Here is a 26,101-nt window from a genome sequence, read left to right on the forward strand (position 1 = left end):
ATGCAGCGATCGACATTCAGTCATCGGGAGGAGCTCCAAAGTGTACTACTGTTATGCTCCTTTCAGAGGGCCAAGCACGTTCAGTTGGCAGCTCAATAGGTTGTGGAGTGCAAGAGGAGCGATGGCCCCCTGAGGGTTGGTACCCCGGAGGGCTTGCCATCATTGTTACCCCCAAACCGCCCATGCTACTGCCTGAAGTAGCCCCCGCCTGAAGGCTGCCATGACGAGACCTAGATTGAGTCAGAGGCAACGGAGCTCCGCCCCTTTGAGGAAACAGAGCTTGGCCCGCTACTCCGAGATGATCATCTTCCCGCAATGAGAACATGACTCATCCATAAACGCCACCTCAGAGTGTTTAATGCCCAGGGGTCTCATTTATAAAACTCTCTGTAGATTTCATCCTAAAAGTGTATGTATGCACAAAAGCTAGATAGGGGTCTCATTTATAAAACTCTCTGTAGATTTCATCCTAAAAGTAAGATTGTGCTTACGTGCTTCTCCACCCTGACTCCTCCCCGAAATCACAATATATATGGAGCTTGCAAACGCCTATTTTTACTATGCATAACCTCATCTGCATATCATTTCCATGCATATTTCCATCCACATGACCCCATATTTAACACCGTTAAAGGTACAAGACATTAAGGAAATATGAGATACGGACTATAAATGCAATTTGTGCAATACACAATTTTTATTGCTAAAAATCATCCAGTATCCCTTGTTATGTTTTAGCATAAATTTATAAAAATAAAAATCCATAAAAACAAAACTGTTTAAAATAGTTTTCAGATAAATATTTTAGAATAGATTTTCTCTCATTGTTTTCCACTGGCCAAACAGTATTTAAATTGTTTTAAACAATTCAAATCAAATTTAATTTATGCAGTTTTGCTGATATAGCTATTTTTAGCGTATATTTATTGCAGTGTAAATAGAATTGTCTGACTTGGCACGTCACCGACAAAGTACCCTATTTTAAAAAGAAAACATGCAAATGACCATTTTCTTCAAGTTGTATCCTTCAAATACAGTGGTATTTTTCTTAATGTTGTGGAGATGCCTTCACAGGGCATCAACACCTCTGTGCAGATGCGGTTGTACAGTAAGCTTTTATCATTGGACCTACTCAAACCAGACAATGGACCGTCTGGCCACCGAATCCACCAGTGTCTGCCATAATATCGAAGTAAGTGCGCATTATTAATCATTGTTCTCACTAAAATATTTTCGCATAGCATGAGATCTGCAGTTTAGTTTAAAGATGAATTAGCATGCACCTATAGCACTCCTCGCTGTCATTAAAACAGCATGCCACAGGAAAAGTGATCAAGTGCATTCCACTAAATATGGTTAAATTCATAGAATTTTTGTTTAACGATTTTACGCGTTAATCGACTTCAGAGGGAAACGATCTCCTTTAATGAAAGTGTAATATTTAATGTAAAAGTGTATATCGAAATGAAAACAGATTGCTTACTTCATTAACAGGATATAATCACAAGATGGCGGCGCGTCCACACGCAGCGGCTTCTCTCTGTCCTGTCAGAATGGTGTTTTCGTGTTTTTTGTCTTGTGAGTCGCAGTGTTTTTGTATGAATTCATCGCGTCTACCTGTCTTTAAGCGCGCATACAGTCGTGAGTTTCTGCTGGATGTTGGCAGAGCCACATTTTTAGAGTTAAACTCCGCGCACATGGAACAGCTGCGGGCCCTCGGTCTGCTCCGGAGGCCTACACCATCACCGACCCCCACTGCTGCATCTCGCCCACAGCGGAGGCGCCACAAGCGGTGTGAGAGGAGCAGAAGAGGGGTAAGCGACAGAACTATGGACTGTTACAGTGCGGAGGTATCCGGGCTAGGCTAACGGCTAACCCTCACAAGCCAGCTATCCCCACCATCGTACTGGCTAACGTATACATCCGACAACTACGCTCAACTGTAAGAGACTGTTGTATTTTTGTGTTCATGGAAACATGGCTTAGCAACAGCGTTCCGGACTGCGCTATTCAGCTCGACCAGCTGACGTGCTATCGAGCGGAAAGAGCTCTCGTCGCGGGAGGAAAAAGCCGTGGCGGCGGGCTTTGTGTTTACATCAATGACGCGTGGTGCTGCCATGCTGTTGTGGTCTGCAAACACTTCTCACCCCTGATGGAGTTTATGATTATTAAGTGCCGGCTGTTCTAACTACCGAGGGAATATACAGCCAAAATGCTCATTGCTGTATACATTCCTCCCAGCTCCAACAGCAACAACAGGAGTGAGGCACTGAATGAGCTGTACCAGCACATCAGCAGACAGCCCACCCTGATGCTTTTCTCATCATAGCTGGGGATTTCAACCATGCTGACTTAAAGAGTGTGTTTCCAAAAATACACCAACACATTAACTTTCCAAGATGAGGTAATAACATTTTAGACTCTGTTTACACCACACAGAGAGGAGCTTACAAAGCACTCCTCCTCCCCCACCTTGGTGCCTCAGACCACATCACTGTCATGCTAATGCTACAGTGTGCCTGTAGCTTTCTCTATTTCAGTTTTATCACGTGATAGAAAGTCCAAGGCCTTCTCAAGCTGAAGGGCAAACTCATCTAATCTGCGGCCTATTATGCATCAATCTAAGATTAATGTAAAGACACAAAGCACTGCCATCAAGTTAGCATTTTTAAACATTCACTCACTAAAAAATAAATCATTTCTAATCAATTACTTTATAACCACAAACAATCTGGATTTTATGTTTCTAAACGAAACATGACTAGAAGACAGATGCAGTGCAACAGTCCTCAATGAAGCAGCCCCTCCTAACTTTACTTTCATGAGTGTCTGCAGGACTGTTAGGAGAGGTGGAGGTGTAGCTGCTCTATTTAAAGATGTCTATCAAGTGTCATTTGGTCAGTACTTGTCTTTTGAATGTCTAGGGATTTTGCTGAAAGGTGCTCCACGCATTCTGTTTATCATTATTTACAGGCCTACAAAATACTCTCCAGCCTTTGTTGAAGAGTTCACAGAAATGCTATCAATGATTTCCTCAGAGCTTGACTGTTTTGCTATTGCAGGGGATTTTAATATTCACATAGATAATGCAAAAAACAAAACTACAAAATAAATGATAATGGTTTTAAACACTTTTGACCTGATCCAGCATGTGCATGGACCCACACACAAAGCTGGACACACTCTAGATCTAATCATCAGTAGGGGTCTAAACATTTCATCCATTGTTATTAAGGACGTAGCACTATCTGATCACTTCTGTATTTTCTTTGATATATTGATCTCTGCTACCACTCCTTCTGTAGCCCCTTTCACACTGCACGCTGGACCCGGCAAATTGCCGGAACATTGCCGGGTCGCCTTCTGTGTGAAAGCAAACACGTCCCGGGATTGATTCCGTGATTGAACCCGGGTCGGGGACCTAGTAACATTGCTGGGTTCAGTCCCGGAACAAGCGCTGTGTGAACAAAAGCCAGAACTAATGCCGTGTCGTAGTGATGACGCATGTGACTTCTTTTAGCGTGTTTTGAAGGCAGATCAACGTTCGCGACGAAACAAATATGTGCAAACTGTAACGAAGCAGAGATCAGTTAGTACCTCACTTTCCACGCTGAAGCTGAGATCGTTCATCAGCGTTAGTGAAAGTTAACGTGCCTAGCGTCCGGAACATTGCCGGGTCACCTTCTGTGTGAACGCAAAGTTTATTTACGGGACCTTTACGGGTTGTGTGTGAACGCATGCACATATTCCGGGTAATCACTGGCAGTGTGAAAGTGCAAAATCTAGCGACCCAGGTACAAATGCCGGGACACATTACCCGTGTATTTGCCGGAATCGCAGTGTGAAAGGGGCTTGTCTCTGTCAGAAGGAGATGCATTAACGAGAACACTAGTGTGCTGTTAATGGAGGCTATATCTTTAACACCAAGCATTTCTGCAGACTCTGTTGATATTCTCTTTGATTCCTTTAACTCAAAAGTTAAGAATGTTATTGATGATATTGCTTCAATAATAGTCAGTAAGAAAACAAACAGACAGAAATCATTTTGGAGAAGATCAACAGCAGTTCAGACAATGAAAAGACAATGCAGAAAAGCCGAGCGGATGTGGCGGAAGACGAAATTCACTATAGCATCTATAAAGACAGCCTTCATGCCTTTAATGTGAAACTAGCCACAGGTAGACAGAATTTCTTCTCAAACCTTATAAACAGTAACTTAAACAACACTCGTTCTCTTTTTGCCACTGTTGAGAGACTGACAAACCCCACAAGTCTGATTGCCAGTGAAATGCTCTCAGACAGCAAATGCAATGAGTTTCCTTCCTTCTTTTCTGAGAAGATCATCAATATCAGGAAGGAGATTAGCACATCCTCAAGCAATGCAGAGGTCAGACAGATTTATTATGATTTACTAAGTCTATTTTTGAAGCAATTGATAGCAAAATTTTGGAAGAAATAGTACAGCACCTTAAATCGTCAACCTGCTATCTTGACACACTTCCCACATCTTTTTTCAAAAGTGTGCTTAACTGTTTAGAAGCAGATCTCTTAGAAGTGGTGAACGCCTCACTTCTTTCTGGGACATTTCCAAACTCTCTGAAAACTGCAGTTGTTAAGCCCCTCCTAAAAAAAAGAACAATCTTGATAACACCATTTTGAGCAATTATAGACCAATATCAAATCTTCCTTTTATAGGCAAAATTAAAGAAAAGGTAGTCCTTAATCAGCTGAACAAATACTTAAACTCAAATGGATACCTGGACAATTTTCAATCTGGTTTCCGACCGCATCACAGCACAGAGACAGCGCTCATTGAGTTAATAAATGATATTCGCTTAAATTCTGATTCTGTCAATTTATCATTGCTGGTATTGCTAGATCTGAGTGCTGCGTTTGACACTGTCGATCATAACATACTACTACCCACCTAGAAATTTTTCATGTTCTAGGAATGTTTTCAGCGGCAAGTTTTATTTTAGTTCCCAGAATGTTCTGCTAAAAGGTAGGATAACATTCTCTAAAAACATTCTAAAAATGTCTATTTGATAACATTGTTCGAACATTATCCTCTAACATTCTAATAAACCTTCCCATCACACTAGATATGGATTTACCTTGCTCAAGAAGTCAAATGTTGGTTGAAAGTGAAAACCCAACCTTTGTTTGATGTCAAACTCCAGCATAAATAACTCCAAAAACCAACATTACCATCTTCACTTATTATAAACAAGATTTATTTCTGTCATAAATGTAAAAAAGTTCTTATTAAGATTAGCAGAGGTGTTGATGGTTTATTGAAAATAAGTCACCATTATGGTGATCAGTACTTAGGCAGTATGACGCTTTTTTAATATTACTTTTTGTTTAACTGCTGTAACTATATTTGTTGCGGTGAAAACAGTGAGCGAAAAATGTCATCAGGTGACGTTGGTTACTTGGTGATGTTAAAAATTTCATAATGTAACGATCTGATCAACTGGTTTGTTTACTATAGCGCATGTGTTGCAACACACAAGATCCTGCAGATTTTTATCATATATATTTTTGTCTGTTTTTTTGAAATTTTATTGTTCATGAATCACAGAATGCCTAGACACACAGAGACCTCAAGAATCAGTGTATGAATCTCAACAATTGTGACATGCTTCATGCCGCAATGCATTCTGGGTGACATGGATGAGTTTTGTATGATGTACCCAGAATATATTGCAAACATGAAGCATGTCACCATTATAGAGATTCATACACTGAATCTTGATGTTTGTGTGACAAAGAAAAGTATTTTTTTTTTCAAATTCCTGAAATTATCTGCTTAAGATTCAGCTGGGTCTCAGCCTGTTGCTCCATTGAGCCACACATTAGATTGGGTGAAACCAGGTAACCAGACCACATATGTGGTGATGTTTTAATCATCAGCAAGTAACCAGCATCATCTAACCACATGTTTTCTTGCGGTTTTGCCATAATAAAAATCATAGCAGCTAAAAAACAACACTGACAAGTCAAGTGTCAAATTACACAACTAAAGCCAACACTTACCACCATTACGGTGACATCAAACCAAACTATTACTTTTAAACCGTGATCAACATCAAAACCTCTGCTTAAATCTTAATTAGAATGTTAGGGGATAATGTTCTAATAATGTTATTAATAAACATTTTTAGAATGTTTTTAGAGAATGTTATCCTATCTTTTGAGAGAACATTCTGGGAACAAAAATAAAACTACCTGCTAAAAACATTGTTAGAACAATCCATGGTAATGTTCTTAGAACATTTTTAAAACAAAAAAATTCTAGCTGGGTAGAGAGACTGGAAAACTGGGTCGGGCTTTCTGGGATGGTACTCAAATGGTTCAGGTCATACTTAGAAGGGAGAGGTTATTATGTGATTATAGGAGAGCATAAGTCTAAGTGGACGTCTATGACATGCGGAGTCCCACAAGGCTCAATTCTTGCACCGCTCTTGTTTAGCCTGTATATGCTCCCACTGAGTCAAATAATGAGAAAGAACCAAATTGCCTATCACAGTTATGCTGATGATACACAGATTTACCTAGCCTTATCGCCAAATGACTACAGCCCCATTGACTCCCTCTGCCAATGTATTGATGAAATTAACAGTTGGATGTGCCAGAACTTTCTTCAGTTAAACAAGGAAAAAACTGAAGTCATTGCATTTGGAAACAAAGATGACGTTTTCAAGGTGAATGCATACCTTGAGTCTAGGGGTCTAACAACTAAAAATCAAGTCAAGAATCTTGGTGTGATTCTAGAGACAGACCTTAGTTTCAGTAGTCATGTCAAAGTAGTAACTAAATCAGCATACTATCATCTAAAAAACATTGCAAGAATTAGATGTTTTGTTTCCAGTCAAGACTTGGAGAAACTTGTTCATGCCTTTATCACCAGCAGGGTGGACTATTGTAATGGTCTCCTCACCAGCCTTCCCAAGAAGACCATTAGACAGCTGCAGCTCATCCGGAACACTGCTGCCAGGATTCTGACTAGAACCAGAAAATCTGAGCATATCACACCAGTCCTCAGGTCCTTACACTGGCTTCCAGTTACATTTAGGATTGATTTTAAAGTATTTTTACTCGTTTATAAATCACTTAATGACCTAGGACCAAAATATATTGCAGATATGTTCACTGAATATAAACCTAACAGAGCACTCAGATCATTAGGATCGAGTCAGTTAGAAATACCAAGGGTTCACACAAAACAAGGGTAGTCCGCCTTTAGTTACTATGCCACCCGCAGTTGGAATCAGCTTCCAGAAGAGATCAGATGTGCTAAAACATTAGTCACATTTAAATCTAGACTCAAAACTCATCTGTTTAGCTGTACATTTATTGAATGAGCACTGTGCAATGTTCGAACTGATTGCACTGTATCACACTTACAGATGGTAGACAACCAAAATGGTTAATGCCGCCGGTTAACTGCAAATCAGACGCGTGTTAAAATCATTCGCGAAACTACCGCCAGGTGGCGCAAAGGGACGGGTTGCGAACTGAATGTAATTGTAAAATGAAAGGAAGACGTTAAACAACAATAACATTATAATATACATTATAACATCCTTAAAAGCCATTAAAAATAGGATAGTCTTAGGCTACAGTCTACTCATCAAAAAATATAAAAAAAACCTTTACACAAAGGCTCTTATGCTATTGTTTTTAAACAGTCATTATATATATATCTATATATATATATATATATAGATATATATATACGGATTAAAATGTTTTGATTTCGGTTCATTCTTGGTTTAAAAATAATAATAATAATAATTTTAATAATAATAATAATAATAATAATAATAATAATAATAATCTTCAGTTTCCATTTGCAGAGCGAAATGAGAACGTTCCAGCATTTACAAATAATTCTTATTAACTCTGTTATTATTCTTGATTTTTTAAACTGCTAACACTTTGCATTTTTGAATTATGCCTTTACTATGTGACCAATAATTGTGAATTGTGACTTTGATCGCGCTGGTGCCTCACCCGCACATATTCATTGGAAACAGCAGTCGTTCACCGAGCCATGCGGCGCGAGCAGCGGGCCACTTTGGCATAATTTTGCTAATTTTTTTTTCGTCGATACTGAAACACGTGTGAAATCCAAAGGCTATTTGACCTAATGAATAAGTGTTTAGCTTCAAATGGGCAACATGTTTGGATTTGTCCCGAATGAGAGAGATAAGCCCAACATAATGTATCGCTTTATATTATATTTTAATTATTATTATTTTTGTTGTTGTTTATAAGCCTATATTATTATATAGCCTGCTGCAATTATATTTATCCATTAGAATTATATATTTGTAATTCTTGTTCTGTTCTGATAATTTTTTTTAAATTTAAAGGATTTTGTTGTAAAGTGAAGGGAACTAAAAAATGTCCTGTTGATACATTAGCCTATAGCATTATTAGGCCTGCCGTTATTATTTCTGAATGTAATAAAATGCAACTCTCACAAATGTAATTTATTTTTTTAGCGGGTTTTCGTGTATGTTTTTATCCAGCTTTATTTTTCCATTGCATCTAAAAATGACTTTGTGCATCACATTCACTTCGTGAACAAATATAACTTCAGATCTGCCTCCTGCGTTGCTCAGCTGTGGACGATTTCAAAATGTTTTGATATAAAGGTTGCTGTCACATTTTATACAGGAATTGTTCATTTAAAAAAAAAAAAAATCAAATTATAGTGTTAGTTTTATGCTAACATGCACTCAAGTCTTCGGATACTATATAAGATGCAAGTTCATTTAGGCTAGCATGCACTGTGACATTTTACCGTTTCAATTTATAAACTCCTTGAGATTTTAAAGTCAGTTTAATAGTATTGAAATTCAAGTTGAATCTCGAATTTTTTTTTTTGACTTTTTCATCATAGCATTTTTTACAAGCTGTATTCGTTTTCTGAAACCAAGCACCCACTTTTTTCTTTTTTTAAATCTATGAATCGCTCGCATATCTCCTACAACCTACAAATAAGGACTAATAGAGGTTCTTTCTTTTATTATTTATTTATAATGTTTATTCTTGAAGAAAATAAGCATTTATTCTTTAATAAAATAAGGGATCCAAATATTTGTAATGTACAATAATATAGGCCTATATCTGCCTGCAGTTAAAACGTTATATTTGTTTTGATTCATCCATTTATGTTACAATTAGCCTATTCTAAAAATAAAAATAAATAATGTCATAAAAAATGCCATCGGTCTGAATAAATTTTACCATTATAGAGTTGGGGTAGTAATTTAGGAGGTTAAAATACAGTGAAATTACAAATGGCATGGGATTTCAAAGCATGACAACTGAAGGTCTATGAAACATTTGATGCATTTTTTTTAAACACTGGCACTTAAAGTTTTCAACTAAAATATTACTATTTCAAACATATAGCCTGTGAATAAATAAATAAAATGCATACTTTTCAGTGAAAGGAACACTGAGAGTGTAGGTTGCTTCTGGTGTTTGGAGTTGTACTTCTTCAATATAATGAGCTCCAAGTTTAAGGATAGCCTACACTAGTTGTATATATATATATTTTTTTTACTCTCTATTTAACAGCATTAACTTACAATGAAATACGTCTTCCTTCAGGCAGACTTAATGTTTTCCTGTCTTGCTAAATGTTGGGTCAGTGAGCGCGAGTCACGCGCGCTGTGAAGCGGGAGCAGCTTACGGAGGATTCCGCTGGGTCTTAAAGCGTTCCGCAAACGCCTACGTTCACAAATAACAATGATTTTGGCAAAAATAATGATTAATTATCAATTGATAATTTGTTATTATTTTGGTCTAGTGAAAATAATAATATGGGCTGCGGGAAAAATAATGAATAAAAAGAGAAGGGCTGCTGTGAGTGCAGGCATGTTTCAACCCAGTAACATGACAACACACTGTTCCTCACAGCTAAAAAACAGACCGAGTTCAGTTCAGCTGGAGGGGGCTGGGGTGTAGTTCTGTATAGCTTGTGGGGGTCGAGATAAAGGTGTGAATTTCTTGCTCTTTCATATGGACAGTGCCTTATGAGGGTTTCAAACTTGCAGAACAGGTTTTAGGACAACTTTAAAGAAAGGTTTGATCAATTCAAATGTTGACTACTGTATAGCGCAATAAAGTTTATTAGTTATTATAACTTAATTTCAGAGGAAGTTGCCTTAAAAAAAAAAAAAAAAAAAAAACTGTTGCATTAGGGCTGGGTGATAGGCCTATGGCCTAAAAAAATCTCCGATCTCCGATTTCACAAAAAAAAATCCGATTTACAATTTAAATCGATTTTTTTGCCTCCCTACTTAAAATCAATATTCAAATGACAAAGAAATTGTTCAAAACAAGTTTTAATATAAAAATATATTATTTTTTAATACTAGCCCATCATGCCATCCACTCCGTTAAAACTGACAGCTCCGCAGTGAGTCAGTGTCATGGACGGAGGACAGACCAAGTGTAGACCTAAATCAGTTTTCTAGTCTATATTTTCATCTCGTTATGCCGCTGGTTTAGGTTATGTATTTATTTGTATTTCTTATATCAATTATTTGTAAATATAGCAGACACTGTCAAACCGTGTCTACACCGGACGGCCTTGTTCATATATAGGGCGAAACATCTCTCTCACTCGGCAGTACAGTAGGCCTATGTGAGCGGAGTGGAGCAGCAACAGTTTCCCTCTAATCACTAAGCTCCTGCGTTCATTGATACCAGAAACACTGCTCCGCCTTCACTCCGTGGCTAAAGTTGAAATGTTATGTTCATAATAGCTTATAAAATAAAATAAAAATAAATAAATAAATAAAATTACAGGAGAGTTTCAAAGGGGATTAGGCTATTGTGTGCAAACTTTTTGTCCTACCAAACGCCAAACTAATAAAATTGTCAGCATTAAAAGGTATAATTGCTGCTTTCTGCTGTGCAAATTTTCTTTGTGATGAAAATAACAGCATTACATTTTCGTCAGTTATTTTATCTACAGATCGATGCATTTGTTACAGATTTCTGCTCATTCAAAATCAGATACAGATGAAGTAGCCTACTGTAAGATTACATTTGTTTGAATGAATTATTGCGACAGCGATTACGTGTGAATGTGCTGTATCTGTTTAAATCATGCTTCAACCCGAAAATATTCAGTAAAATAAAGACAAACTCCTTGAGAACTAGCCTGTAACATCCCGCTCGACTATTGGCGTCATTATAGTCTTCTGATCGGAGAGATTATGTGTATCAAGATATAGCTAAATATGTTTATCATGTGAATTCTTGCTAAATATGCAGTTATATTACGGGCTGTTGGCATGAATTGTATTCGTGATGGAGCGGTTCTGGAGCGAGTGAATACCACGACGCTCCTGACTTTTAAAAAATCCGCTCCTCTTCAGTCAGAATCACTCCGCTCCGCTCATACTGCTCGGCAGCGTGTCTCAAACGCGCGGGGGAGGGTTGAGCACAATCATTCTCAAAACATAAAATATTTATTTTATTTCAATTTTCGTTTTTGTGTTTCAGAGGAAAAATCAGTGTTAGGGCATCTCTCCATTACAGACCATTCTGAAGGAAGAATTTATGCAAACGCGTATAAAATTCTTTAAAAACTTTAACAGAGATGTCTAGATGGTATTTAATAGGTCTGCTTCCCACGTAAGATTTTTCTAGTTAGCTAGTCGTTCATTTGTCATTATTTCAACTAATCGCAAGTTTATATTAAATTTACAACTATAATCCAGCCTTAATATATTCCACGCTCAAGAACATGCATTAAGTTCGTCACAAAGCACAGGCAGAAGTAGCCTAATAATTATGAAAAAGTAGACATTTTAATTATTTATTAATAAACAAATGTTTTCTTGTCGGCTGCAAGATGAAATTCACAGTGCTGACTCTCTCCACATGGACGCGCCTTTAAACAGAAATACAACCTTCACAGATTACATAATGCTTTCGTTTTGAATTGATTCGTTTAAAAGACATTTCAAGCTTTCTGTAGATATATTTCTCATGTATGTGAGACGCCACAATTTTCAGTTATTTCATTTATTAGGAAAAAAATTACGTGATCGAGAGGGCGCCTCCCTGTCATGCATTAATGATTTTTGCACAAACACTTGAATATAAATAATAATTCACATTTTGCATATGCATTACAAAGTAAATAATTTTTTACATGCAATTATCCAAAATAAAACCAAACAAGATTTGTTATGAAGATAAAATATGTAGACAAATAAGACTAAATGCTGCGTGCACTCAGCATCATGCAGACCAAATCTTGCACTGATATTTTACGGAATATTAGCCTATACAAACCTGCATTTAAATGCGGCTGCAATTTATTTATTTATTTTATTTATTTATTTTTACTTTACTTAAATTATATGAAAGCGAGCAAAGAAGACTCCATTTAAAATCACTGAAGGTGTCAATTAATGAAGCTCTTTTTTTTTTTTATTTTTTTTTTTTACATCGTGTACACTTTGTTGATAAGTGAGGACGTTTTATTAATCCATCCATTCTTTAGAGTTGCAATTATTTAGTTAAATCGTGCAGGTTTAATTTATTCGTTTCTTGTTTTAATTAGGCCTAAATAATGGGAGCGAAATTATACAGTGCCTTACGTATTTACTAAAATAAAGAAAATAATTTATAAAACACGCAAGCCTAGCTCAGAATAGGCTATCACTTTTAATGCTCCGAGGCAAAGTAAACCACATTTTCTTTTTAATAATATAACACATAATTCATATTATATAAATAATACTGCACACTATTTAAATGTGTCTAATCTAAAATATGGTGTAGAGAAAATATAAGCACAGGCTCATAGGCTTGACATTTATCCTGCTTGAATTCGTTCTAAGAACAGCACAATATCTTCATGAGGACTAAACTTTCATCTGTGAATATTAAATATTTTTTCTTTCATTTTCCCCGACTGCAATCAAATATAACACTTCGGTGAGGCAAAGCTGACGTCTATTTGCGAAAATGTGCTTTGATGTGCTTGTTTGAAAACTTGTGATTAAAGCGCCACTCAGCGGTCAAAAGCTGCAAATGCACTTTGCAGACGCCGCTGCGGCGGTACGAGCGGCGGTAGAAACGACGTTTTGGATGTCTACCTACTTTACGTATTCACTGTATTTTATGTAAAATCATTTTCTATTTTAACTGTTTTAAATTCATTTTAAATAAGTCAATTTTTAAATCATTTTCAAAGTTTTAAAATTGCTTGTTTTTTTGTTTTTATTATTTTTCTTCTTGATTAGTTTACTTTCTTTTATGTAAAGCACTTTGAATTAGCACTGTGTACGAAATGTGCTATATAAATAAACTTGCCTTGCCTGCATACGGACTGCTCGTTAAAGTCGCCAAACCAGTTCACAAATGAATTCAAGTGTGGCCAGAGGAGTCGTCAGAGGTTCTTCAAGACTGTTTTAACATTTATGCATTTAGCAGACGCTTTTATCCAAAGTGACTTACAATGCATTCAGGCTAACATATTTTACCTAACATGTGTTACTTGGGAATCGAACCCACAACCTTTGCGCTGCTAACGCAATGCTCTACCACTGAGCCACAGGAACAATTTTAAAACAACTCATATTTTATATAACATGTGTTACCTGGGAATCGAACCCATAATCCTTCAGAAATCATTCCAATATGTTGATCTACTATCAGTGATGTTCTTTTTAGTTTTCTATTCATCAAAGAATCCTAAACAAAATGTCACGTTCCAAAAAATATTAAGCAGCAAAACTGTTTCCAGCACTGGTAATAAATCAATATATTAAAATTATTTTTTGAAGGATCATGACTCTGAAAACTGGAGTAACAGCAGATGAAAATTCTGATTTGCTTTACTGAAATAAATTATATTTTAAAGTATGTATTATATATATATATAAATAACCTCTGACACAGAGAAGAGTGAAAACTCCTCACATGACAGCTAAGTTACCGGACATCTGAACATAACAAACCTGTTCTGCAAAATGTAAACATATGTATATTTATGCAAGCATAAATATTGTGGAAATATCAATATTAATTGTGTCTAGGTGAAGGCATTCCTCCTGGAACAGAGCTAATGCGGGTTCGGAGGGTATTTATTTCATACTCTGTGACAGTCATTATTTTTGAGGGGGCACGAGTGGGGGGGGGTCGTCATGTGACACACAGCAGCCACAACAGCATATTGGCAAATTATTATTAAGCATTATTTATTTATTTTTAATTTTTATTAGAAACATTCCCAGACGCAAGAACTATATCATGAAATATCTTGATTCTCAGCTTCATAGATTATGTTAGATAATATGCGATGGTCAAAGTAGCCTAATAATGTAATCTATTAACTATGCATAAAAACCTAACTTTATATTAAATGTGAATATAACATTGAAAGTTAATGTGATATAAAAACGGCTACTAATCTTTCATTGTACAGAAAGAGAGCAAAGAACATTAACATTATCAAAGAACATTTTCACTGACAGTCTAGAGTTCAATCACTCTCAAAAACTCCTTTAACACTGTGAAATCAATATCTTATTTATAGATTCGTACACACATCTGCACTTTGTTGTTTCTGAGAGAATTCTCCAGAAAGAAGTATTCAGTCAGCGAGCGAGTGAAGGAAGCACTGGGATTTTATCGATGACTCACCTGAACACCCCTGATTGGTCATTGCATTCATAAGCTCAACAGAATCATGTATGATTGGTTATAATGCGCAGCGCTGTAAAAACCGCGTCTGTCTCTGGCTCAGTGCCAGCGAACGCAGATCTGAATTTAGCAGCTGATGATATGACTCACTGAACGTTCTCATGCCGGTGTGATTGTATCAAATATAGAAAATATTAATTGCCTATTTTTTGTCTTTTGGAAGCTGCATTCAGCTTGGCTCCCCTCTGTTATAAGTTACACATACAACAAACTAATGTCATCGTGTACTGTAATCGAATGTAGCCTGTTATACCTGTTGAACCGCAGACAGCACGCGGTGTTCATCTAATAAAGATCTTCATCGCAAGCAAACAATATCCTTTGCAGATTTGCTTTTAATTCAGTGTTGATCCGAAGACAGGTCTTAGTGTTTATCTAATATCATAAACTTTCTGTTACAACTCTGAGTGGACCGCTTCAGACGGCTCAGCTCGTGTGGCAGGGAACTGAACGAATCATTCAAACTGATTCACAAAACCAATTCACTGCTTTGCCAAACTGGTTTGATCAAGCGATCTTCATCGCAAGCAAACAATATCCTTTGCAGATTCGCTTTTAATTCAGTCATTGCCAAGAGAAAAGTAGACGGCGCGTTTGGAATAAACTGAAGCATTTATAACTTTTATTGCATTAAGATAAAGTAACGAGAGGAGCGTCGCCCACAGTAACGAAGTAAAAGTACAGATTTTCCCCCCAAAATTTACTTAAGTAAGAGTAAAAGTACCCATCTTTAAATATACTCCAAAAGTATTAGTTATCCAAAAAATTTATTCAAGTAAATGTAACGAAGTAAATGTAACTAGTTACTACCCACCTCTGATGACAGGGGAGGTCTACAGACTCCTGAAGATGCGGAACGCTGCCTTCAGAGCTGGAGATGAGGTGGGCCTGAGGACAGCTAGGGCCAACTTATCCAGCGGCATCTGACAGGCTAAGAGACAGTACTCCAGGAGGATAGCCCATCGTTTCAGCGACAGCAGAGACACTCGGAGCCTGTGGCAGGGGATACAGACCATTACGGTCTACAAGACCCCACGACGACTGTGGTGGGTCTCATTAGCAACAGAGATGAGACAAACTACAGGAGCGAGGTGAGCTGCCTGGCCGGTGATGCAGTGACAACAATCTCTCTCTGAACGTGGAGAAGACGAAGGAGATTGTTGTTGACTTCAGGAGAGTGCACACTCAGCATGCTCCTCTGACCATCAACGGTGCGACTGTGGAGAGAGTGAGCAGCACCAGGTTCCTGGGTGTGCACATCACAGAGGACCTCTCCTGGACTGACAACACCGCAGCACTGGCCAAGAAAGCATAGCAGCGTGATCCCACCCACTTGTCACACAGCTTCTTCAGTCTGCTGCCATCAGGGAGGAGACTGCGGAGTCTCCAGGCCAGGACCAGCAGACTGAAGGACAGCTTCATTCATCAGGCTGTCAGGAACCTGAACTCGCTCCCGAACATGCCCCCCCTTCCCTCTTCTGCCCCAGGCACCACTGAACTATGAACCCCCCCAAGATCCCACATCTCCAGGTCCTTCCACTACCCCCTCCCACTAACATACGATGACATGCACCAGTCACTTTGTGCAGCATTGGTCTGCTCACTGCCTCATTCAGCATAGAACTGACGTCATTCTACTACCCCTTCAGTCAGTTTAAATAAAAGAACTGCTCTCTGAGCCCTTTGTCACTTTAATTAGACTGAATCAGACTGAATAAGCTTTTTTTGCACTACAATCTTTTTATCTGCACTGTTTGTTCACCTGTTTGCACTCTATCTGCCATGTGCCTTGCACTGCTTTATTTAACTTTTTTTTTTTTTAACATGCCCTTATTTGTATAGTTGTATTTTATATTTGATCTGTATCTATCTGTATTTTATGCTCTACTGTCAGGGTCTGAGAGTAATGCAATTTCAATTCTCTGTATGTATGTACTGTACATGTGGAAGAATTGACAATAAAGCAGACTTGACTTGATTACCTTTCTCACTCCAGGAAAAAGAGTGTGTACACATGGTCTAGAATGTCCATAAGGTGCGTACATATTTACGGCAAGTTTATTTTTATAAAACCCGATATGTGCGTGGAAAATTGTGTACGCAATTTCTATACCTATTTTGTGTGTACGCAACATTTATAAATGAGACCCCAGACACGCGAGGCAGCGATCGTGACCATCACCAGGTCACAACTGCATCCAGAAATGCCCAGGTTACCACATCCAGAAATGCCCAGGTGATTTACAAAAGACGTAACGTTGAGTTTGCCATGCAACGTTGTCTTTAAAAAGACGCACCTATGAATGCTCTTTTAGTGTGCTGAAGCACACATGGGAGATGGACACCTTCAACACAAACAGGGGTAGTGCAACCCACTCAACATGGGAACACCACCACAGCTGAAGCACTGTACCACCAACACAAAGAACTCTCAAAGAGCACGGTGAACTCACTCAGTCTTCTTCTCTCAGTAGAGTAATCAGGAGCAGAACAATGTTATTGCTTGGCTCCAAAGCAAAAAGCTGAATATGCGCTGCATCTACTGCCTATTTATACTCATGCTGTGATCAGCGGCAGCTGGATGCAATAATCACATGCCATGTGCATTGGCTCGTTTAGTTTACATTCAAAGTAGATTGGTCTCTCTAATTAAGAACCCAATTCTGCCAAAAGCACCAAAAGTTGGTTAAATGACCATGGTGTTGGTGTGCTTGACTGGCCAGCAAACTCACCAGACCTGAACCCCAGAGAGAATCTATGGAGTCAAGAGGAAAATGAGAAACAAGAGACCAAAAAATGCAGATGAGCTGAAGGCCACTGTCAAAGAAACCTGGGCTTCCATACCACCTCAGCAGTGCCACAAACTGATCACCTTCATGGCACGCCACTCCAAGCCACTCCGTAAAGCAAAAGGAGGCCCTACCAAGTACTGAGTACATGTACAGTAAATGAACATACTTTCCAGAAGGCCAACAATTCACTAAAAATGTTTGTTTTTTTGTTGGTCTTATGAAGTATTCTAATTTGTTGAGATAGTGAATTGGTGGGTTTTTGTTAAATGTGAGCCAAATCATCACAATTAATAGAACCAAAGACTTAAACTACTTCAGTCTGTGTGCATTGAATTTATTTAATACACAAGTTTCACAATTTGAGTTGAATTACTGAAATAAATGAACTTTTCCACGACATTCTAATTTATTGAGATGCACCTGTATATATTCAGACTTATAACTATATATTTAGATTTACATTATATATTCAGATTTATAAACATATATTCAGATTTATAAACATATATTCAGACTTAGAACAATATATTCAGATTTACTTCTATATATCCAGACTTATAAGTATATATTCAGATTCACTTATATATTTGGACGTATAAGTATATATTCAGATTTACTTCTATATATTCAGATTTATAACTATATATTCTGATTTACTTCTATATATTCAGACTTAAGCATATATTCAGATTTATAACTATATATTCTGATTTACTTTTATATATTCAGACTTATAAGCATATATTCAGATTTATATCTATATATTCAGATTTACTTCTATATATTCAGATTTATAACTATATATTCAGATTTACTTCTATATATTCAGATTTATAACTATATATTTAGATTTACTTATATATATTCAGACTTACAGTATAAGCATACATTCAGATTTACAACTATATATTCTGATTTACTTATATATTTTGCGATTTATAACTACATATTCAGATTTACGTCTATATATTCAAACTTGTAAGCATGTATTCATTTTTATTACTATATATTCAGATTTACTTCTATATATTAAAGTGAAAAAAGTGACGTGACATACAGCCAAGTATGGTGACCCATACTCAGAATTCGTGCTCTGCAGTTACCCGATTCAAAGTGTGTGCTCGCGCACGCACGCACGCAGGCAGGCAGGCACGCACGCACGCACGCACGCACGCACGCACACCCTGCTTCTTACAAACACAGCTTCTCACAAACACATGGGAGCAGTTGGGGGTTTGGTGCCTTGTTCAAGGGCACCTTAGTCGTGGTATTGCCGGCCCGAGACTTAAACCCACAACCTTAGGGTTAGGAGTCAACCTCTCTAACCATTAGGCCATGACTTCCCCCTAAATTATTCATACAATATTCAGAAGACTTATAAGCATATATTCAGATTTACATTTATATATTCAGACTATATATTCAGATTTTTATGCAATTATCTCCTGTTTGGCACCTCATAATACATATACACACACACGTACAGACATATATATACACACACACATCTATACCCATAATAAATGAAAACAATAAACTAAATCCTATAATAAATCCCTATATCTTTTAGATATTCCACAAACACTTTCTGTGCATCCTTTACCCCTTCTCCTGTTGTTCCCAATATACCCTCAAGGGTCCATTTCCTTTCAGCCTGATTAATCTTTTGCCTTAGACTATTCCTCTCTTCCTACTATTTTATACAATATGATACAAGTTTTTTGTGATTTTACATTCCATACATTCACGACAGCAGACTAATGAAACACAAGAGTATAAATACACAGGATAACAAAGAACAGGTGAGGCTAATGAATCACCATGACAACAAACTAGGGTAACTATGGAGACAAACAAGGCAGAAATGGAAACAAGGACAACAGGAAATAAACCCAGGAAGTGAAACAGCAGAACAAAAGGAACAGAGAATATGCTTCAACATAAGAGTCTCTGAACATGAAACAGGGGAAATGAGACCGAGGTTGTAACACTCATGATTGCTGTTTTCAAAGATGCATTGATACGAAAAGCACTACACAGCAACTGAACTAATAAAAGAAGAAAAGTTAATAATAATGAGTAATTTGTTTGTTGTGATTATGGAATCATCATCATACAGACTATTACATATGAATTTAACATTGATGTCGAGACTTTCTTTCAGCCATTTAACACTTTCATAACTACAATCATGAATTATTTATAGCAGTTTTGGTGTTTTCAGAGCTGTGATTTCACTTTTTTGGTTTGGAAACATGTAAGAAATTTGACCACAATAGATCAGTGATCATCTCTGAACCCAGATTAGACTGATGATGCTGTGCAATCACACTTCCTCTTCTCTTTTTTAAGTGGGCTGCTATGTGCATTAAACTCTATCTCTTAAGGAATAAGTTCAGCCTCTTTAATAAACTGAATTTAAACCCAGTTTAATTACATCATCTTAGTTTTCTAACAAGCAATAATTACATTTTATTTTATCAAATTAAAAGATCGAAAGAAATTGTATTTCTTTTTGAAACGGGTTGTTCATAAGACTCAAAGATCTGAGTTTATATTGGTCAAAAATGTGCAACCACTAGAAATGAATGACTGAGATCGAACATAAGAGAAACATTTAGTGTTCAGGATCATGTTCACATGTATGAGTTTGCCTGCAAACATAAAAGGCCTCTGACTTGTGGGTGCATGGATACACGTGCGCACACACACACACACACACACACACACACACACACACACACACAATTCGAGTAATTAGAGTTAATTTGCACAGTTGTTGATCCCCTGTATCTCTTAATGTCTTCAGAGAGAAATCAATTATATTTAGAGACTGATTTAAGAAAACGGTATCTGACAGCCACTGCAAAACACTAATGTGAGAAAGACAGTGATGATGTACCTTTAGTTACATGTGTGGTGGTCGTTGAGGGATACTGAGAGTTTGTGATGTGGACTGGAATCACTGCTGTCACTGAATTAGCTTGACCTGGAAAAGATGAATGTTAAATCAGATGATTTTTACTGTAGATTATGACAATAATATATTAATTAGTTAACTTACAAAATAACTCAGCAATCTATCATTATATTTGCACATCTAACAGAAACTCTTCATAACTGACTGATAGGCTTGTTTTCTCACCTGAACTCTTGACAGTGTATGTGACTGAGGCCTTGACTTGATCTCTCTGAGTAACTTCACATCTCCACTCTCTGTTGTGATCTTCATTCAGGAGTGTTATACTCAGAGTGATGATACAGTGATCTGATGAGGATGATATCTGATATCTGGAGTCTGATCTCGTCAGATTAACACCAGCCTGATTCACCAAGAACAGCTGAATTCTCTCAGAACGGATCCAATCATCACAAGAGACTCGAGGATATGAATACAGCTGACAGAAGAGAGTCACAGAGAGACCTGCACTGATCTCAGTCTGTGAGGATGAGGATGAGGTTGTTGAAGAGACTAAAACACAAAAAATCATGGGAGTTTAAACCAAGAATTTGCCCTTTTAAAATGACCACATGATTTTAAAATTACCATGAAGAACATGCAGAAAAACACGAGCATCAGTTCCTTGTTGTCCATTCACATATTGTCTGCAGCTGTAAGATCCATAATCTTCTTTTGAGATGTTGTTGATGTTCAGAGAGCAGTCAGACCCCAGACTCAGTCTCTCATGACTCTCGATTTGTTTCATAATTATCCCTCCAGCGATCAGTTCAACTGCTGCTGAATGACTGTTATAGTTCCATGTAGTTGATGTGCAGTCATGAAGAGCATTATTACAGGGCAAACTGACATTTTGACCAGAACTGATGAACACATGAGTCTCAGTCACTCCACTGGTACCTGAAACACAAGAATATTTGAATAATAACTATGTTATACATTAATAAATGAAAACATACCAACATAAAAAGCAGAATATTCAAATCATAGTCTTTTTCCTCACTTAATGCAAACACTGTACAGAATAAACTATTTCTTTACCCGTGAGAAGTGAAGAGAGAATGATCAGTTCCAGAAGACACAAATGACACTTATGAGCCATTGCCTCTTTCTCTAAATCTTTGCTTCATTATTTGCTCACAACTCTTTCTTTTAATACTATCAGCCCCTCCTGTGGTTGTGAACTTCCTCTGATCTAACAAACTGGGCGTTTCAATTCTGCTTGAATTGGTACATACTGACACAATGTCAGTGCATGATGGAGTGCACATTTCTCTTGTAAATATCCATTCAAATTCAAGTAGATTTAACTTCTAATATATATATATATATATATATATATATATATATATATATATATATATATATATACAGGTCCTTCTCAAAAATTAGCATATTGTGATAAAAGTTCATTATTTTTCATAATGTAATGATAAAATTAAACTTTCATATATTTTAGATTCATTGCACACCAACTGAAATATTTCAGGTCTTTTATTGTTTTAATACTGATGATTTTGGCATACAGCTCATGAAAACCCAAAATTCCTATCTCAAAAAATTAGCATATCATGAAAAGGTTCTCTAAACGAGCTATTAACCTAATCATCTGAATCAACTAATTAACTCTAAACACCTGCAAAAGATTCCTGAGGCTTTTAAAAACTCCCAGCCTGGTTCATTACTCAAAACCGCAATCATGGGTAAGACTGCCGACCTGACTGCTGTCCAGAAGGCCATCATTGACACCCTCAAGCGAGAGGGTAAGACACAGAAAGAAATTTCTGAACGAATAGGCTGTTCCCAGAGTGCTGTATCAAGGCACCTCTGTGGGAAGTCTGTGGAAAGGAAAAAGTGTGTCAAAAAACGCTGCACAACGAGAAGAGGTGACCGGACCCTGAGGAAGATTGTGGAGAAGGACCGATTCCAGACCTTGGGGGGACCTGCGGAAGCAGTGGACTGAGTCTGGAGTAGAAACATCCAGAGCCACCGTGCACAGGCGTGTGCTTTTGAACCAGAAACAGCGGCAGAAGCGCCTGACCTGGGCTACAGAGAAGCAGCACTGGACTGTTGCTCAGTGGTCCAAAGTACTTTTTTTCGGATGAAAGCAAATTTTTGCATGTGATTCGGAAATCAAGGTGCCAGAGTCTGGAGGAAGACTGGGGAGAAGGAAATGCCAAAATGCCTGAAGTCCAGTGTCAAGTACCCACAGTCAGTGATGGTCTGGGGTGCCATGTCAGCTGCTGGTGTTGGTCCACTGTGTTTTATCAAGGGCAGGGTCAATGCAGCTAGCTATCAGGAGATTTTGGAGCACTTCATGCTTCCATCTGCTGAAAAGCTTTATGGAGATGAAGATTTCGTTTTTTTTCAGCACGACCTGGCACCTGCTCACAGTGCCAAAACCACTGGTAAATGGTTTACTGACCATGGTATTACTGTGCTCAATTGGCCTGCCAACTCTCCTGACCTGAACCCCATAGAGAATCTGTGGGATATTGTGAAGAGAAAGTTGAGAGACGCAAGACCCAACACTCTGGATGAGCTTAAGGCCGCTATCGTAGCATCCTGGGCCTCCATAACACCTCAGCAGTGCCTGAGGCTGATTGCCTCCATGCCACGCCGCATTGAAGCAGTAATTTCTGCAAAAGGATTCCCGACCAAGTATTGAGTGCATAACTGAACAAAATTATTTGAAGGTTGACTTTTTTTGTATTAAAAACACTTTTCTTTTATTGGTCGGATGAAATATGCTAATTTTTTGAGATAGGAATTTTGGGTTTTCATGAGCTGTATGCCAAAATCATCAGTATTAAAACAATAAAAGACCTGAAATATTTCAGTTGGTGTGCAATGAATCTAAAATATATGAAAGTTTAATTTTTTATCATTACATTATGGAAAATAATGAACTTTTATCACAATATGCTAACTTTTTGAGAAGGACCTGTATATATATATATATATGTATATATATATATATATATATATATATATATATTTATTTATTTATTTATTTATTAATGTAATTTGCAGTACACTGTAATGCAGGGTCAGACAGCTCTCAGATTCTATCGAAAAAAAATCTTAATTTGTGTACCGAAGATGAACGAAGATCTTACGTGTCTGAAACGATACGAGGGTGAGTAATTAATGACAGAATTTTCATATTTGAAACTATACCTAACCCTTTAAGTTTAGCTAAATGCTTGCTAAAGACATAACATATTGTAATTTTGGTGCAAAAATTTTTTTCATTGCCTCCGTCAAATTAGTATACTACTGTTCAGTATATCATTAAACAGGATATTCCTGGAATCATAAATAAACAGGGGAAAACAAATAACTTTTTAAAGAAAATACTTGTTCATCATTTATCAAGACAATATAATTGTCACGGTGTGTTGCAGGAGAGAATCACGTAAACAAAGAACATTAAAATAAACAGTCTTTAATACTCCACAGAAGGGTAATCCACAGCAGGGAAACAGCACACACACACACACCCACACACACACACACACACACACACACACACACACACACACACACCAGGGTAATACAGATGTATCCATAGATGAGACCGGACAACCAAACACTGAACAGAATGCAACTTATATGGGGAACATAAATGAGGATAATTACTAGACACACCTGAACATAATGGCACAATCAACAGGAGATTGAAACTAGGTCACACAGAGAACATGGGAAATGAAAAACACAAAACATCCGTAACTGTGACAAGATTGAAACTAGGTCACACAGAGAACATGGGAAATGAAAAAGACAAAACATCCGTAACTGTGACAATATAATAATTACAAAGGAGTGAATGTGGGATGGAAAAAAGAGATTAGAGAAGGTTCAGGAGGTGGCCGGATGACCGGGAGGAGGACGATAAACAGAGTCCAGGGTAGTGATGATGCAGGGAGGAGCCAGGGTGACAACAGAACCGAACCAGATCAGGAGGAGGAGCCAGGCAGGACCCAGGCCACAGCCATGATGGTGGCCCACGGTGGAGCCAACGGAGGGCTGAGGACGGTGGAGCCTACGAAGGGCTGAGGACTCCAGGGGGCCGACCGACGGCAGTGGAGCAGGTGGAGGAGGAGCCCGAGGCGGAGACGGAGAGCCGATGAGCCAGGGTGACAGAGAGGATCCGGAAGGCCAAGGTGGAGCTGATGGCACCGTGACCGAGGTGAGGATCTGGAAGGCCGTGGTGGAGCCAGAGCGACAGAGGACTGAGGTGCCGGAGGAGTGGAGTCTCGACGCGGTGGATGGTCGATGACAGACCAAGACAGAGTCGGAGGTACGCGGGAGCCTGGTGGAGCTAGTGCACTGAGAGGCCATGGTGGAGAGCTAGGAGCCATGGTGGAGCCGCTGGGTCGAAGGGCCGAGGCAGAGTCCAGGACTCAGAAGTTGGAGGTGGAGACAAGGGATCCTCTAGCCATGACGCCGATGGAGAGTGGCAGACCTGCAGCGTATTAAGCGTACATATTGTGGTCTGAGAGTGAGCAGAGGAGCAGACAGGAGTCATCGGTGGTGATTGTGAAACAGGGATAACAGGAAGAGGCAGGAAAGGGAGGGTGGGTGGGTGGGTGGGTTTGGGAATTTGTGAGTCTCTTTAGGGATAGTGTGGGATGGCCACACACACCATATAGCGACCCCCAATACTGGGAGTGTGGCAGACAGGGGAACGACGAGAGAGAGACATGTATTACATTATATTGTTTGTTATGGTTTTTTATTTATAAAATATTTGCTAAAAGATGCTTTTATTTCTATTAACGGTATGCTCCATGTTAATTGAGTAAGTGAAATGAGAAATTGTCCAGCAACACTATATAACAATCTGTGTCAATTTCAGGTTCCACTTGAGAGCCGGGACTGTCAAATAGCAAGGTGAGTCTTTTAAGTGCAGGTTTAGTTATTCAAGCTATTTGAATGCCACAATCTATAATTCAGTATTGATAATATTGAGTGCCTGATAATGTTACTAGTGCTGTTCAAAACATACTGTTTGTTAGGTCCGATTGTGGCTTGCAGCTTTCTGGAGAAATGCTCTTTCAAATAACTTCACACTCAGGATCCTGAACAATATACCGGTCATGACAGTCATAGTCCTCTAGCTATGCTATAGTCTGTGTGTCATTTAGGCACAAACTATTTTTCATTTCAAGTCAATAATTAAAGTAAGTGTGTAATGGAAAATTACAGGAAAATCAAAAATGCTTACCTTGGATAATATTTATGATGTGGAAAAGCATATAAAGTGCATGCATAATTATTTTGTCAATATTCTGATCATATTTTTTAAGCAAATTCCAATTCCAAACCACACCAGTCACTATTAATTTTGTTTACAATCATATATCTTATAATTATATAATTAACTGGAAGTGAAAACATTCACTGTTGCTCCAGAAGGAAACACAATAAAGGGCTGAAAACTTTTGAACAGAATGAAGATGTGTGCATTTATCTTATTTTGCCTAAATATATTTTTTCATTTAGTACTGCAATTCAGGAGCTACAAAAGATACTTGCATGTTTCCCAGAAGACAAAATAAGTAACATTTACTCTGATCTTCAAATTCAAAAA

General features: G+C 37.9%; 1 protein-coding gene across 1 annotated transcript; it reads right to left on the reverse strand.

The window, feature by feature from the left end:
- Positions 1-20,416: 20,416 nt before the first annotated feature.
- LOC122145819 lies at positions 20,417-21,604 on the reverse strand. The gene is given in 3 exon segments (XM_042761418.1): positions 20,417-20,532; positions 20,689-21,402; positions 21,544-21,604. Coding segments are annotated over 3 exon segments (891 nt in total).
- Positions 21,605-26,101: the final 4,497 nt, after the last annotated feature.

Source organism: Cyprinus carpio, chromosome A7 (genome assembly GCF_018340385.1).
Source record: "Cyprinus carpio isolate SPL01 chromosome A7, ASM1834038v1, whole genome shotgun sequence".
NCBI lineage: Eukaryota > Metazoa > Chordata > Actinopteri > Cypriniformes > Cyprinidae > Cyprinus > Cyprinus carpio.